The sequence below is a fragment of the Crocuta crocuta genome, unplaced genomic scaffold (assembly GCF_008692635.1).
Source record: "Crocuta crocuta isolate KB4526 unplaced genomic scaffold, BGI_CrCroc_1.0 scaffold176, whole genome shotgun sequence".
Lineage (NCBI taxonomy): Eukaryota > Metazoa > Chordata > Mammalia > Carnivora > Hyaenidae > Crocuta > Crocuta crocuta.
Window position 1 is genome coordinate 6,065,705 of NW_027531905.1, and position 16,274 is coordinate 6,081,978.

Genomic DNA, 16,274 nt, shown 5'->3' on the forward strand with positions numbered 1-16,274 from the left:
GGCACAGGGAGGATCCACTAGCCGGTTGTGTCTGTGTGAGTCAGTGATAGTAGTGAAGCTGGGTCTTGAAGAAGGGATACCTGTAAGGCAGGGAAGGGAGGAGATGAAGGCATAGAATTTTCAAAGGACTTGGTTTGTGTGGGGAATGGTAAGAAAGTCAGAGTCACTCTAAGAAATGTGCACAGAGTGGATTGTCAGAGCCTGAGTCTGAGGATGACTTCAAGTTCCCTGGTTGACAAAGACTTCATTAACAGAGGTGAAGAAGAAGAGCTAAAGAAACAAATGTTGGATGAGTGTGACATGCACATAAGCTACCCAGCATGATTTCCCCAGTGGGCTGCGGGAAATAGAACCTGAAGTTGAGAAAAAAAGGTCAGTGCTGGGGACGCCTCACCAGTGTAAGGACGGTTGAAACCATGGCAATGGCCAATGAGGTTTAGCGAGCGAGAACCTCTGAAGCTGAAAGACAACCAGTCCCCCTCTTTTACATCCTCCACTGCCCCAGCGCCCTGCTGTCCCTACCCTCAGCCTCTTCGCTCAGTCTTCCCCTAAATCCCACCACACAAAGTTGCACAGCTCTGAGCCTGCAGGTCTCCACTTCAGGATAAAGTGCAGTCTCCGTTGCTTTGCACTTAAAGCTCTTCACGCTTTGTGCCAAATATGCCATTTCATCTTCATCTCCAAATGTTCCTTTCAGAGAAATTGATGGTCCCCCAAACAGGGTATCCACTTTCATCTCTACCGTTGCCCCACCATTTCCTCTGCCCGGGAGGCAAAAGAACATGGCTTTAGAGCCAGAAATTTTTTATTTAAATACCAACCGACTTTTCTACTACCGAGAGGTGTTAACTTGAGCAATGTACCGAATTCCTCTGAATCGGTTTCCTCACGTGCTAAAAGGTCGGATTGGATTACTGTAATTATAAGAGCGTATTTAGACATCCCTACATTGTTGTCAGCACAAATAGGTGCTCAATAAAAATTAAGTAGCTTTTATTACCATTCGTCTCTTTTCCACTTGCCATAATCCTGTTTCAAGGCTAGACATTTAAAGCTTTACACCTCTTTGAAACCTTTTTAAATGTCACAGTTCATTTTGTCCCCCTCTGTGCTTCCTTGGCAATTTATCATCACTTCAGGATATAACACAAGTTTTCTGTTTCCTCTGCCATATTACAGATTCATTAATATTAGACACATTATTTTTTATAGCTCTATGTACTTTGCAACAGGAAAGTAATTGTTTGAACTGAATTCTGGGAAAATCTACTTTAACATTCTCTCTCTGTCTCTCTCTCTGTCTCTGTCTCTCTCTCTCTGTCTCTGTCTCTCTCTCTCTGTAGCTCTTTTGAGATATATGCCTTACAACACACCCATTTGAAGTATATAAGCCAGTGGGTTTTAGTATATATACATTCAGAGTCATTCATCCGTCATCACACTCAATATTTTCATTGATTGCCCTCAAAAGGAACCTTGTATCCCTTAGTGTCACCTCCCCCCCATCCCCAATCTTTCCTCCTCCCCAGTCCGCGGCAACCATTGATCTACTTTCTGTCTCTGTAGATTTGCCAATCCTGGACATTTTACATAAATGAAATCATAGAATATGTGGCCTTTGGTGACCTGCTTCTTTTACTTAATATGATGTTTTCAAGACTCATGTTGTAACATGTGTCACTACTTCATTCCTTTTTATTGCAGAAAATTCCATTGTATGATATGCCATATTTTATTTATCTTTTCATTAGTTGATGAGTGTTTAGATTGCTTCTACTATTATTATGAATAATGCTATTGTGAATAATGCTGCTGTGAACATTCATGTTCTAGTTTTTGTGCAAACATATGTTTTCAGTTCTTCTGGTTAGGCACCTCAAGTGGAATTGCTGGGTTGCATGGCAACTCTGTGTTTAAACTTTTGAGGAGTTGCCAAACTGTGCACTACCTGACAGTGAAAAAGAATGGAATCTTGCCATTTACAACAACATGGATGGAACTAGAGGGTATTATGCTAAGTGAAATAAGTCAGAGAAAGACAGGTATCATATGTTTTCACTCATAGGTGGAATTTGAGAAACTTAACAGAAGACCATGGGGGAAGGGAAAGGGATAGGGAAAAAAATGTTCCAAACAGAGAGGGAAGCAAACCATAAGAGACTCTTAAATACAGAGAACCAACTGAGGGTGGATGGGGGAGAGGGGAAAACGGGCAATGGGCCCTGAGGAGGGCACTTGTTGGGATGAGCACTGGGTGTTGTATGTAAGCGATGAACCACGGGAATCTACCCCCAAAGCCAAGAGCGCACTGTACACACTGCACGTTAGCTGACTTGACAATTGTATTTAAAAATATATATAAAAAATAAAAAATAAANTCCTCACGTGCTAAAAGGTCGGATTGGATTACTGTAATTATAAGAGCGTATTTAGACATCCCTACATTGTTGTCAGCACAAATAGGTGCTCAATAAAAATTAAGTAGCTTTTATTACCATTCGTCTCTTTTCCACTTGCCATAATCCTGTTTCAAGGCTAGACATTTAAAGCTTTACACCTCTTTGAAACCTTTTTAAATGTCACAGTTCATTTTGTCCCCCTCTGTGCTTCCTTGGCAATTTATCATCACTTCAGGATATAACACAAGTTTTCTGTTTCCTCTGCCATATTACAGATTCATTAATATTAGACACATTATTTTTTATAGCTCTATGTACTTTGCAACAGGAAAGTAATTGTTTGAACTGAATTCTGGGAAAATCTACTTTAACATTCTTTCTCTGTCTCTCTCTCTGTCTCTGTCTCTCTCTCTCTGTCTCTGTCTCTCTCTCTCTGTAGCTCTTTTGAGATATATGCCTTACAACACACCCATTTGAAGTATATAAGCCAGTGGGTTTTAGTATATATACATTCAGAGTCATTCATCCGTCATCACACTCAATATTTTCATTGATTGCCCTCAAAAGGAACCTTGTATCCCTTAGTGTCACCTCCCCCCCATCCCCAATCTTTCCTCCTCCCCAGTCCGCGGCAACCATTGATCTACTTTCTGTCTCTGTAGATTTGCCAATCCTGGACATTTTACATAAATGAAATCATAGAATATGTGGCCTTTGGTGACCTGCTTCTTTTACTTAATATGATGTTTTCAAGACTCATGTTGTAACATGTGTCACTACTTCATTCCTTTTTATTGCAGAAAATTCCATTGTATGATATGCCATATTTTATTTATCTTTTCATTAGTTGATGAGTGTTTAGATTGCTTCTACTATTATTATGAATAATGCTATTGTGAATAATGCTGCTGTGAACATTCATGTTCTAGTTTTTGTGCAAACATATGTTTTCAGTTCTTCTGGTTAGGCACCTCAAGTGGAATTGCTGGGTTGCATGGCAACTCTGTGTTTAAACTTTTGAGGAGTTGCCAAACTGTGCACTACCTGACAGTGAAAAAGAATGGAATCTTGCCATTTACAACAACATGGATGGAACTAGAGGGTATTATGCTAAGTGAAATAAGTCAGAGAAAGACAGGTATCATATGTTTTCACTCATAGGTGGAATTTGAGAAACTTAACAGAAGACCATGGGGGAAGGGAAAGGGATAGGGAAAAAAATGTTCCAAACAGAGAGGGAAGCAAACCATAAGAGACTCTTAAATACAGAGAACCAACTGAGGGTGGATGGGGGAGAGGGGAAAACGGGCAATGGGCCCTGAGGAGGGCACTTGTTGGGATGAGCACTGGGTGTTGTATGTAAGCGATGAACCACGGGAATCTACCCCCAAAGCCAAGAGCGCACTGTACACACTGCACGTTAGCTGACTTGACAATTGTATTTAAAAATATATATAAAAAATAAAAAATAAAAATATATATAAAAATTAAAGTGCTTTAGGAAATAAAAATAAAGTAGCTGCACTATTTTAGATTCCCACCAGCTGGGTATGAGGGCTCCAGTCCATCCATATCATCACTGAGATTTGTTATTAATCTGTTTTTGATTATAGTCATCCAAGTGGAATAACGTTTTATTAGTGAAATATTCTTAATTCATTCAATAAATACTGTATTCAGTGCCAGTGATAAACCCAGATACCAATCCAAGCTATAGGACTATCGGTGAAGGAAAAAAGACAACTGTGTCTGCTCATAGGCACATAATAAATAATAAACATAGTAAGTTCTCATCTGAGCTCCTGGATAAATTGGCATTCCTTTCTTTTGTGCTGATTAGCAGGCAGGCTTTTTCTTGCACAATCATTTTTACCTGTTTATCTTAGACTTGTGGTCTGGTTTAATTTCACGACTTTGATATGGCTGTGTTCAGTCTGCTGGGAGGTTGATAAGCACTCTAGGAAAGAGAATAAAAGAAAAAGACTGAGTGAGGGTGTTGGCAAAAGGGAAGGGACAGGTTGTAGGATTAAATAGGGTGATCAAGTTAAGCGACACGGAGAAGGTGAGATTTGAGCAAAAGGTGAGCAAAGTTCACTGAAGAGATAGCAGAAGAGTAGAAGAAGCTGCCAGACCAGAGACCCTGAAGCAGGAGTCTGCATTGCCAAGAACAAGGAGGCCAGTGTGGCCGCATGAGAGTTAGCAAGGGGCGGAGAGTAGGAGACAAGGTTGGAGAGGTTATAGGGCATAATAGTTTCCAGTTTAGCAAGTAGATATTACACGGGATATACTAATACCCAACAATTGTTCATTATTTATCTGAAATTAAAACTTGGCATCAACCCAGCATCCTGTATTTTATCTGGCAACCCTAATCATAGGCCATTGTAAGGCCTTTGACCTTTACTTTGAGTTGAAAAAGAACCACTGCAGGGTTTGGAACAGAGGAGAGACACAACCTACTTAGGTTTTTGAAATATCGCTGTGGCTGCTGTGTTGGGAAGAGGCCAACACAGAGAGTTAAAGTGGAAACGAGGAGGCCTGGGAGGCTATTGCAGCCGTCCGGGTGAGAGATGATGAAGGCTCAGATAAGAGAGGTAGGTGGCTGTGGAGGTGGGGAGGAGTGACCAGATTCTAGATACCTGTTGAAGGTAGACCCAAAAGGATTTCAACATGAATTGGATATGGATGAGAGAAAGAGAGGATTCAAGGATGACTCCTCAGTTTTTGGCTTGAACGACTGGAAGACTGGGGTTGCCATGGAATGAAGGGGCGGACTGTGGGTGGAGCAGTTTGGGGGAAGAATATGGATTTTATTTGGGCCATGCTGAGCTGATGATGGGTCTAATAAGATGAGGCGTCACCATCAGCCTCATCTAATTTTATGGTATTTTCCATTAAGATATCCAGTAATGTAGTAGAAAAGGTCACCCTTTCACTAGGGATAGATTTTGTGTTTTACTTATTGTGTGTTATATCTTATTATTTAAAGAGTCTTCTTCATGCCTGAATGGCTTCAATAAAAAAAAAAAATGCTTAGGAAAGAAGAGCCAGGATTGGAATCCAATTTCCTAGTTTCTTCTCCAGTATCTGAACTGCAAAACCAGACTGAATCCCAACGTCCCATTTTACTTGGCAATCTAACTCATTTTTCCATAGATGTTTTTCTTCATCTCCATTCACTTTCTTTCATCTACTCTTCAGCCCTTGAAAGAAAAGATTCTTGCTATGCAGAAGCTCTCCTCAGTGTCCTTCCAGCAGCTGAAAATCTGCCCTGGATATTGAACAGACCATCCCCTCCTTAAAATGCCAGGAACACCATAGTCTAAAGGCTGGATAAGTCAGAGTCCTTACTGCACTCAGAGCAGAGATCACTGTGGATGTTAGCTTGCCCTTCGCTGATTACAAGTGGTTTTCAAGATGACTCTCTCAGCTGCCTTTCCTCTTTTTACCCAAGTTCCTGGATAAAATAACTTTTTTTCCTCTCCTGATTAGCAAGCATGTCTTTTATTGCACAATCATTTTTACTTCTTCTGCTTAGACTTGTGGTCCAGTTTCATTGGACAGTTTTGGTATGGATATATTTTAAATTGTCTGCAAAGTTACATCTATAACAGGACCGTACATTTCCAAGGATCCATTGGGCAGGGAGTGGAGGAGGGTGGAGAATGTTGTTTGAGAAGAAATCTATAAACTGTGGCCTTTCTTTCCTGGAGGTCTTGTGTACTGTGTTGTTTTTAATCATAACATTCTAAATTTGCACACTCACAGAAAGCATTTTCTTTCACATAATTATTATGTTTTGGTTTTTGCTGGGAAGTACGTGCTGATTAAGTGACAAATCACATACATTGTGTTTTCTGTGTTTTGCAGGACTTGAGAGGGACAAGTTTGATAATAAAACTGTTTCATTTGAAGAGCACATCAAGTCAGAACACAACATGTGGCATTATTTGTACTTCCTAGTCCTGGTGAAGGTTAAGGACCCCACCGAATACACTGGGCCTGAAAGTTATGTGGCTCAAATGATTGTGGTGAGTGATCAGAGCATTTTAACCCGTGACTATGTTGCATTTTGTGTACTTTCCCCATCTCTACCCTACCCTTCTTCCAAAATGGAAAAGTTCTCCCAGTCATTTGGTTAACTTCCAAATAGTACTGTCAATCTCGGAAGAATCCTCAGGCTAGCTAACTCACGGGTTCCCAGTGGACTTCTTGGTTTTATAAACCAAATCTAAGTCTCAAGGGCACAGATGACATTTACGGAAGAATTCTCTGTACAGTGAATAGCACCATCTCAGTCATGTTCGTCATCTTCTGACCCCATGTCTTTGCTAATGTCTCAGTTCCCCAAATCTGGAACTTTCCCACTGGCAAATATGAACAGAAGATGTATACTTTAAGAAATTCCTTGAATTTCAGAAATCAAGAGTTTAAGAAATTAAACTGCGTTTGGGAAGGGTATAACGTTTGCTCTCAATGGGAGAATGCTGTCTTCCTGTCTATACAATTTGGACTGTGCGTAACGATTGGCACCAATTCTGCCATACTGACTTGCTGATAACTCCTCCTTAAGATCAGTAGCAGGGGCACCTGGGTGGCTCGGTCAGTTAAACATCTGACTTCGGCTCAGGTCATGATCTCACGGTTCGCGGGTTCGAGCCCCGCATCGGGCTCTGTGCTGACAGCTAGCTCAGAGCCTGAAACCTGTCTTTGGATTCTGTGTCTCCCTCTCTCTCTGACCCTCACCCGCTCACACTGTCTCTCTCTCTCTCTCTCAGAAATAAATTAAAAACAGAAAAAAAAAAAAGATCAGTAGCAGAGGCTGTTGCTGTCGTCTGTGATTTGGAGTTTTTCCTGTTTCATTAGAAGATGAAAACTAAGTGGCTTAAAGAGAAGTTTAAGTTACAGCTTAGGGTATCATGACACGCATTCTGTATTATTGCATTCAATATAAATTCTTGTATTCTTATAATAAACATAGCCATATGTTGGATTTTTTTCCTCAAAAACCTTCTTACAAAATTGTGCTCACTATTGGAGAAGGAGGCTTTAGTACTGGCTGCCCAGTACGAACGATAGCATTTAGGAAACACCAATGCCAAAGCTTCAGAGAGCCAGGTGACAGTGGCTCTGTCCTTCCTTCTGTGAGCTGGTCATGCACATAGCAAGACATATACTGCCGTAGAGGGAGCAACCAAAGAGCATGTTTGGAGGGAAACATCTTACTAAGTACAAGTAAATATTGCAGTAATTTATCTTACCTGACAATATTTATGTGTCACAGGAGAGCTACATGTAAATTGAACTTTTATTATTCCACATTTGTATCTTTTCTTCTTTTTGACTTGCATCCTCCTCTAACTTGTTCAATGTGCCTAGTAGTTTGCATCCTACTATGCAGTTGTCATTCTTTATGTGACAGTGGGTAGAACTTTTTCTCCATGTTTCCTTTTCTGCCCTCTCTCCCATCTACATTAGGAAAAAAAAGTTAATCGGTTTGAAGATAGGCATTCATAGTCATTATTTATACATTCTTGATCTCAAGATGCTCAGGGACCATCTATGTGAAGTCTTTTGTGTCTGTTTACTGGAGAAAAAACATTAAAATGAAACCTCACATTACTACATTTTTATCAAAATTTGAGTAAGTATAATTAATTTATATTTACTGGGCATCCACTGTGTCCCTTGGACTAAAAGATTTTGGAGAATACACAGAAGAGTCTGACACATTCCTTCTCTACCAGGGAATTTAGAGTTTAATAAGAGGAAGAAAGGAATAGCAACCAAAAAGTAGCATAGGCCAAGTTCCCCAAGAGTGGAGCAAATGAAAATCTGTGAAGGCTTAAAGATATAGAGTGACATCCAACTGGGAGGTGGTAGAAGGGAGTGTGTGTGTGTGTGTGTGTGTGTGTGTGTGTGTGTGTGTGTGTGTGTGTGTGTGTGTGTGTGTGTGTGTGTGTGTGTGTGTGTGTGTGTGTGTGTGTGTGTGTGTGTGTGTGTGTGTGTGTGTGTGTGTGTGTGTTGGGGGGCAGCACAGAGTAGGATTTGTGCACATTGGGGGTGTCTGTTGGATTACGAGTGAGTTCCTGTAAGAGGGGGCATCCTGAACGAAGGCACACAGGTAGAACACACAGACATTCGGGGGACACTGGCACAGAACCCACTTGTAAAGAAGCCCTGAGAGATATTATGGGGACTTTTGAGTAATAAGTGTCAGTTTGGGCCATCATTTCATCAGGAATGGGAAGCCCCTGAAGGATTTCACTACAGGAATGATGTGGCCTAGGACAGTCATCAGGCAGTGGTACATAGGCTGGTTGGGAGAGGGGAAAGATGAAATCAGACACCGTAATTGGCAGTTGAGATTAGGGGTGGGGGACAAAATGAGCCCAAGATACCTGATATTGTGAGCCTGGTCCCTGAGAGAAAGGTGGTGGGTATCAGAGTCAGAAGGTCTTCTGCAAGAGGAGAAGCTGGTCAGGGAAGAACACTTATTGATTGTAAAAAAAACTAGAAGCAAAGTCATAAATTAGGAGGGACAGGGCAGTAACGACAACATGAGCCTTAGAACCAGAAAGATCTGGGCTTAAACCTTAGCTCTGTCACTTATTTGCTGGGTGGTCTGGGATATCTTGGGCAAATCTTTGAACTTACCATACAGGGCCTCTGTGTTCTCATCCAAAAGGGAGAAAATTGCTGTGACATCAGTGAGATGATATGTTAAACGTGGCTAGCACTGGAGGTACTCGGTAATTGACAGTCTTCACTGTGACCGTCCACACGAGTGACAGTTGAAGCCCTCAAATTAGAGAGATGAGAGAAGGGAGAATGTGTAACAAGAAAGGCAGAGAAAGCCAGAGCCAGAACATGGGGGATTCCCCCATTCAGGAAAAAAGAAAGACACATAAAACAAGTAGAAAGGAAGACAATAACAAGGGCAAAAGGAGAACCAGGAAGTAGAGTATGTCAAAAGCCAAGCCTTGCAATGTCAGTTTCAACAGCATCAGTTGCTGCAGAGAGGCCATAAAGAAGGCACAAGTCAGACAGAGCCTTTGGGTTTTGTAATAAGGAAATCACAGGCGGCTTTTACCATAAAACAGTGCTGACCTCTCTTAAGCCTTAACATTAAAATCAGCATTTGGCCAGGCACCTGTACATGAATTTTTAAATGCCCACATTCATGTTTCTGTCCATCCTTTTCCCTCAGCTCTCTCCAGAACCGTGACGGGAGGGAGGAGAGCTCGTAAGCTCATTCCAGTCTGAGCTGTCTCATTCTCATCCAAGCAGGGCACATCCAAGACAACCAGCACTGTTTCTGAATTTCAATGGCCAGGAGAAGGAAGAGTGAAATTATTAAGCTCAGGACTGATGGAAACAAAAAGTCATTTGCACCAAAGACTGTTCATTTACTGGAATCGCCTTTCTGGAAAAGTTCAAAATATCTGTAGCTAATGAACCCAATTTAGAAAGTCTGTGACTCTAAACTCTGTGGAGATTATGGTCTTGAAATCCTGATCTTCCGAGAGAGAGAGACAGAGAGACAGACAGAGAGAGAAGATTTTAGAGCACATAGCAAGTTGAATCACATCTATAACTCAGTTCAAACTGTGTATCTTTTCTCTCTCCAAGCCAGAGGTAACTACTTTTAATAGTTTGGTAGGAAATCTTCCAGACATTTTCCTACCACCTTTATTTTTGCTCCTTAAAAATAGCTTCATTTACCAAGCTGACTTAAGTGCTTGTTTATCAGTAGAGCTTTGAAAGCTTTAAATTCTTCATAATTGATGTAGCTCTTACCCTCAAGGATTTATGCAAAGGAAAATGAGGAAGTTCCTCATATTCACAAGACAACTCATCTGAATTCTGCCACACCGCCGAAGTACATCTGATTTGTACTTTGGGACCCTTAGGAAGTGCCTCCTTCCTTTTGGTGACGTGAGGAAAGCAAGAATATAACAAATCAGGGGATATTTCTCCCTTCTATATAGTTTTTCACCTCTAGTGCATCAACTTTATTACTCTGTCAATATAGAATATTTATATCAATATGCATTAAAACATACATTGTAAATACATCTCTTTCTAGAGGTTAGAATCTAAATATACTTGTTCCTCTACATCCATCCAGTGATAGGCTCACGACTCTGAAATATGAAAAAATTTAAACCTCCCTTGCCCTTGCCTTCAGACATGACAGTAAGCCATTTGAGTATCAGCCACTGTGAGTACCTGAGTGAACGCGAAGCATCTTCTGGGATATTCTTAGGGGAGATGTGAGTTGATCAAGGTACTGGGGGAATATATTTTCTCCTGGCAAGCGAGCCCTCAGTTTGGATAAGAGAATTGATATTTTGAGCTAGTATTTACTGGGAACAGAAAATGAGCAGAGAAAAGGAAGGCCCATGCTGGAAAGTAAAAGTAATGAAAGGGAATCCAGTGAACTGGAGGGAAGGGTATAAAAGGATAAATCCTCCAGCCTGTACTAGTAATGGCCTTTGAGCATCGCTAAGCCCTTTCGCGTCTCCCATTACCTAAAGGATGATGACTGAGGAGGAACAAACAAAATAGAGATCATTAGAAAAAGTGCCCAAGGCTTTTAGATGTTTCTCTAACATTTTGAGGACATTTTCAGATTTTCAGTGTTCATTTGCTGAAATATGACAGTGGCCTTTGGGGATATTTAGTACTTACTTTGGCAAACAGAGGGGTCAAAACTGCAGGTGTTGTGAGAGGTGCGTTGTGCATGCTCAGAGAACCACTGCCTTGCCGGTGTGCTCAGATCGACTGGGCTGCAACCGAGACCCTGGCTGGCCACCCTCATCAGCGTGGGTTTTTGGGGATCACTTCCTCATTTTAGTACATGACACTCTTCCACTCTTCCACTTACTTGACTCTTAACTAAAAACTGTTTCCGGCTAGCATGGCGATTGATGTCAACTAGGACAATTGAACTCATGCTTTTGTTAACATAACAATGGTCTTGACACTAAAAATAGCTTTAAGTTTCTTGAAGGCCGCAATGGAGAAGACAGTAACCCTTGGTCCTTTGTAATAGCAGGGCAGGTAGTATCTGTAATATGCCTTAAAGTCAATTTCATGAACAGTGAGTGCTTCCCGTATCCTACCAGAAGTGTTACGGGTTTGATACCTAAGGATAAGTGAGAGATAGTCTCTTTCCCCCAGGAAGCTCAAAACGTTTACTAAATGAATAATAAAATAACGAGTCAATTAACAAATGAATGGTCTCTTCTTAGCCCTCCGGTTGTGGGACATAATTTACAGAAAGATACACCAAAAGAGCTGCAAGGAGTTTGGAACGTGAATTTCTCATTAGTCAAACATCATCTTCCGCTCTTTTAAATCAGGAGACAAAGATGCAGCAGGAAGGCTTAGGCCACTGGAACCAAGTATGATGAATGATCCCATGGTGATTAGAAGTCACGTGGCTGATGAGAGAGACAAGACAATTTAGTCCTCGCTTGCAGTGTTTCTCAAAGCTGGTCCCTCCCATACTCACCCCTGTGCTCAGGAGTGTGCCTGAGGCTGCTCTCCTGGCAGAGGGGTAGGCATGTGCAGTGAGGGTCTTGCAACGTAACTCATAGTTAAGAATAAATTCTTTCCAGGGGCATCTGGGTGGCTCAGTCAGTTGAGTGTCAGACTTCAGCTCAGGTCATGATCTCGTGAGTTTGAGCCCCACGTCAGGCTCTGTGCTGACAGCTCAGAGCCTGGATCCTGCTTCGGATTCTGTGTCTCTGTCTCTCTCTGCTCCTTCCCCACTCATACTCTGTCTCTTTCTCTCTCAAAAATAAATAAACATTAAAAACAAAAAGAATAAATTCTTCCTGAGGCACCTGGGTGGCTTAGTCGTTAACCTCACAACTTCAGCTCAGGTCAGAATCTCATGGGTCAGGCTCTGTGCTGACAGCTCAGAACCTGGAGCCTGCTTCTTGTTCTGTGTCTCCTTTCTCTGCCCCTCCCCTGCTCACATTCTCTCTCTCTCTCTCTCTCCAACATAAATAAACATTAAGAAAAAAAAAAGAATGAATTCTTCCTTACAGTAATGTATTGAGACTTCAGAAAGAGAGGGGTGGTCTTTTCAGTGAGATAGGAAAGAAATCTCTTTAGTCACCCGTTAGTAACAATGTTCCAGATGTTGTGTTCTGTGTCTAGAACTCAAAATCAATCTTGTTTATTGTTAAACCTTGTTTCGAGCCGTAGCTGTTGGAGGGGGAGATGTTTGGGCTCATGAAAGACATCGAATCTTCTAGGCTTTGTATGCAACCCTCCTGTCTTAGCACCATTTGCCAATTTAATTTCTGCATTATTATTATGTGCCATAACTATAAAATTATATGCTCTGATTCTATTGTTTCTAATTTATGCTAATTGTGTAATTGGATCTAATTAAGCCAATTATGTAACTGCTCAATCTTTAAAACCTATTTTAAAGATGTTAGAACTTCATAAGACATTGCTAAAAATGTTTACATTTCAAGACAAACCAAGGGCCTCTGCAGCTCAGAATGCACAATTAGGAAGCAAATATATATTTTGAGGGAGATGACATCTTCACTTTCCATATTTGAAGTGTAGACATGTGTCTGGGATCCTTTTCAGTTTCCAACTCTGGATTTTATTTGTCATCATGGGGTCTATCCTCTGCATTATTCTAATTTTTGATTTAGTGGTCACATGTAATATCTATGAGTTACCACATTTTTGTGCATGTTAACATCTATCTTGTCTTCTTTTTAATTTGTAAAACAGAGGTCGAAATGGTAAGTACTTAATAGGGTGGCTCAAAGACTCTCCTCAGTCCTGCAGGTGAGGGTGAAGGATTTGGGCCAAATGATGTTTAAATGAGATTCATGGAGGAGAGTGGGATGGGGAATAAAGACGAGATGAGGCAGGTAAGGCACTGACTCAACATTTCATTGACTCCTTCCTGAATTGATCAGAAATTGAAACCGCTGGTGTCCAGGAGATAGCCCTCCAAGTTCTAAAAGCCAAAAAATGGTTTTTGTTAGTTTTCCTAATCAGTGTTGAGGACAAGCTCAGTGTGAGGGAATCAGCCTAGGTAATAGATTCTGAAGTTTGACTTCTTAGGATTTCCATTTACAAGATTGGTGACTTGACCCCCCACCCCCACTCCATGAACTTCACTTCACCCATCAATCAAAAAAGTGCAGTCAGCCAGTCAGCAGTCGGAAGAGAACCTGCTGGATCCGGGAGGCCTCCTGCTGGGCGGGACCCTGTCCCTGTCCCTGTGGTTTCTGGATCCTGGGGAGAAGGGGGAGGCAGGGATCCCAGAGAAAACACCTGTGCAAAGAAGGCTGTGGAATCATTGGGGGAGAGGGGGATTTGGAGGCTGTGACAGTGACTAATTTGGCAACTAGAAAATACTGCAATAGTTTTAGCAACTAGTACAGCCATATCTCTGTGTACCAGATAATTGTTGGCCCTGGATATAATAAGACTTTCCTTGCAGAGTTGCCATGAGGACTAAATAAAATCACGCATGCTCACAGTACTACTCAATATAACTGACATTTGATGAGGGGCTGACTGTGAGCGACGCTGTGTTACGTGTTTGACACGTGTGATCTCTTCTAAGGCCCCGGAACAATCCTAGGCAGCACTCTGCTAATACTGCCCCATTCTGCACATGAGGAAACAGGCTTAGAGAAGACTGATAACTTGCCCAGAGCCGCAGCGCTAACGGAAAAGCACGCTGTATGTATAATGTGCCCAGCACATACAAGTGGTCCATAAATGCTCTGTTATTATCTGATGCTGTGTGGTGCATAAAGCTAGAAGCCGTGGTTCCTTTGAGAGCGGGCCAGGCCGGCTGCACCCAGCACCCCCAAGCAGCGGGCCTCGTGCTCTGCAGACGGGGGACTATAAACATTCAATTCAGGGCAGGGAGTAAACCTGGCTGGGGAGACAGGAAGTCAGCTGACATCCCTACAATTGCAGGAAGGCCTGAGAGGAATTCAGATAGGAAAAATGTGCTCGCTCAGAGCTGGTTGGCAACTGCAGTCTTCCTACAGTGATTAGAAGTACTGCAATTACAATTATTACACTTGCAGGCAAGAAAGAGGCTGCAGGATATTTCAATTTAATTTAGCAAGAATTTACCAGGAAGCATTGTACACAAGGTGCTGATCGAAACAAGAATAAAACATTGTCACTGCCCTCACAGAACCACACTGTCATAGAAAAGACAGCTACATTCACTGGAAACTATAGTGCAAATAATGGATGTACAAACACAGCATCTGGAGAAGTCTTAAATTATACGGTTATGCCCCTGCTTAAAACCCTTCACTGGTACTTAGTATAAAATCCAAATTCTTTCCCGTGGCCCCTTATACTGTCTGGTCTCAGTCTGCTTCATTCCACTTCCTTAGCCAACTACAATTCAGCCACATTGGCCCTTTTCTTTTTCTTGGAAATTCGCCATTCTTCCTTGGTCAGAGCCTTGGCATGGGGGTGCCTTCTGTTTGCAGTTGTTGCTAACGTTTCCGTGCCTGGCATCTTCCCTGAGCCCCCCCACCCCCGCCCCCATTCCAGTTACTTCTGTCCTGTCACCCTTTAGAGCACCTATATGAATCTGACCCTGGTATTGTGTTTACACTTATTCATGTGTTTATTCCTCTCCACTGTGATGTCAGCATTTATACATCTGGTTGGATCACTGCTGTATTCCCAGCACCTAAACTAATGTCTGACGCACAGTAGGCACTCAGCGTAGATTTGCTGAACAGTATGAATAAGACATGGAGCCACGGGAACACTGAGGACAGGACAGGTCTTTCTGGCTAAAGGGACTAGGGGCAGTTGCACAGAGAAGATTATGAGGGGAGTTGTGCCTTGCAAAGGGTTTTGACAGAAGAGGAATATATTGCAGACAAGGTGTATATCTTAAAGGGAAAGTGTGCACAGCCAAGAAGAAAGGAAACTAAATTTATATGTGCTAGCAGCTTTGCATATTATTTACTTATACCTTTTTTATGTAAACTGAAGCTCAGAGAAGCTCATTACTTATCCAAGGTGCTCAGCAAATAAGTGTTTGAACCAGGATCCAAATACAGATTTTTCTGGGGCCAGTGTCTATGATAATGGACAAGTAATACATAGACAAGTAATGGACTTGTCTATGGATAAGTAATGAGCTCTGTGCTTCACCTACTGAAGAATCAGGCAAAACTTAATGAAGATCGAATATATGTAAGTCAGATATTGGAGAAAAGGTAGGAAAAAGACCCAAAACCAAAAGACATCCTTTGGAAGGATGAAGGGCTTCTCCAGTATTTTAAGGAATTAGCATTCTTAGTCTCCCAGCTGCAATAGCTGAAGTACAATATAAAATGCCTCAAAAAGGCAGGCCAGAAAACTATTTCCCATTGGAGAACGGTTTGTTCATAGAACAAGCACAAGCTGAGTGCTTACTGTGCTTCAGGTGCTGGGCTGCTCAGGGTTGAGCTTCCTTCGGGAGACTTTGATGAAATCCAGGAGACAAGGAAATCTATTAAAGGAGAGGTGCTGGCTCTGTGCAGTGGTAAAGCCTGCCACGGGCCTGGAGCGGACGGCCGGGGAAGGGAGGCTTCAGAAGGTCAGGCCAGACGCTCAAGTAGGTGAGGTAAATGAGGACGGAACAGTTGAGTCTGTCTAGGGAAAGAGTGGGGCTAACCATGGGGGCACCAGGAGCCAGATCACAAGGGCCTGGTGATCACTTGTGATCAGATCACTCAGATCACTTGAGCCTGCAGGATCAAGTCTTCACTTGATCCTGAAAGCTAAAGGAAGCCTCTCAGACATATTAAACCAAAGAGACAAGGTCAGATGTGTAAGAAAGAGTTCATTCCCTGG

General features: G+C 42.0%; 1 protein-coding gene across 3 annotated transcripts in view; it reads left to right on the plus strand.

Annotated features, from left to right (window-relative positions):
- Nucleotides 1–16,274, plus strand: part of ITPR2 (inositol 1,4,5-trisphosphate receptor type 2) — a 490,032-nt gene that overhangs the window by 431,621 nt on the left and 42,137 nt on the right. For 2 of the 3 annotated variants that reach the window (XM_077774582.1, XM_077774583.1), the window contains exon 55: nt 6,270–6,430. In XM_077774582.1, coding sequence (XP_077630708.1) covers nt 6,270–6,430 — 161 coding nt within the window. Of the gene's footprint in view, nt 1–6,269; nt 6,431–9,609; nt 9,736–16,274 lie in introns of those variants that run through there. The other variant, XM_077774584.1, reaches the window with a different exon arrangement.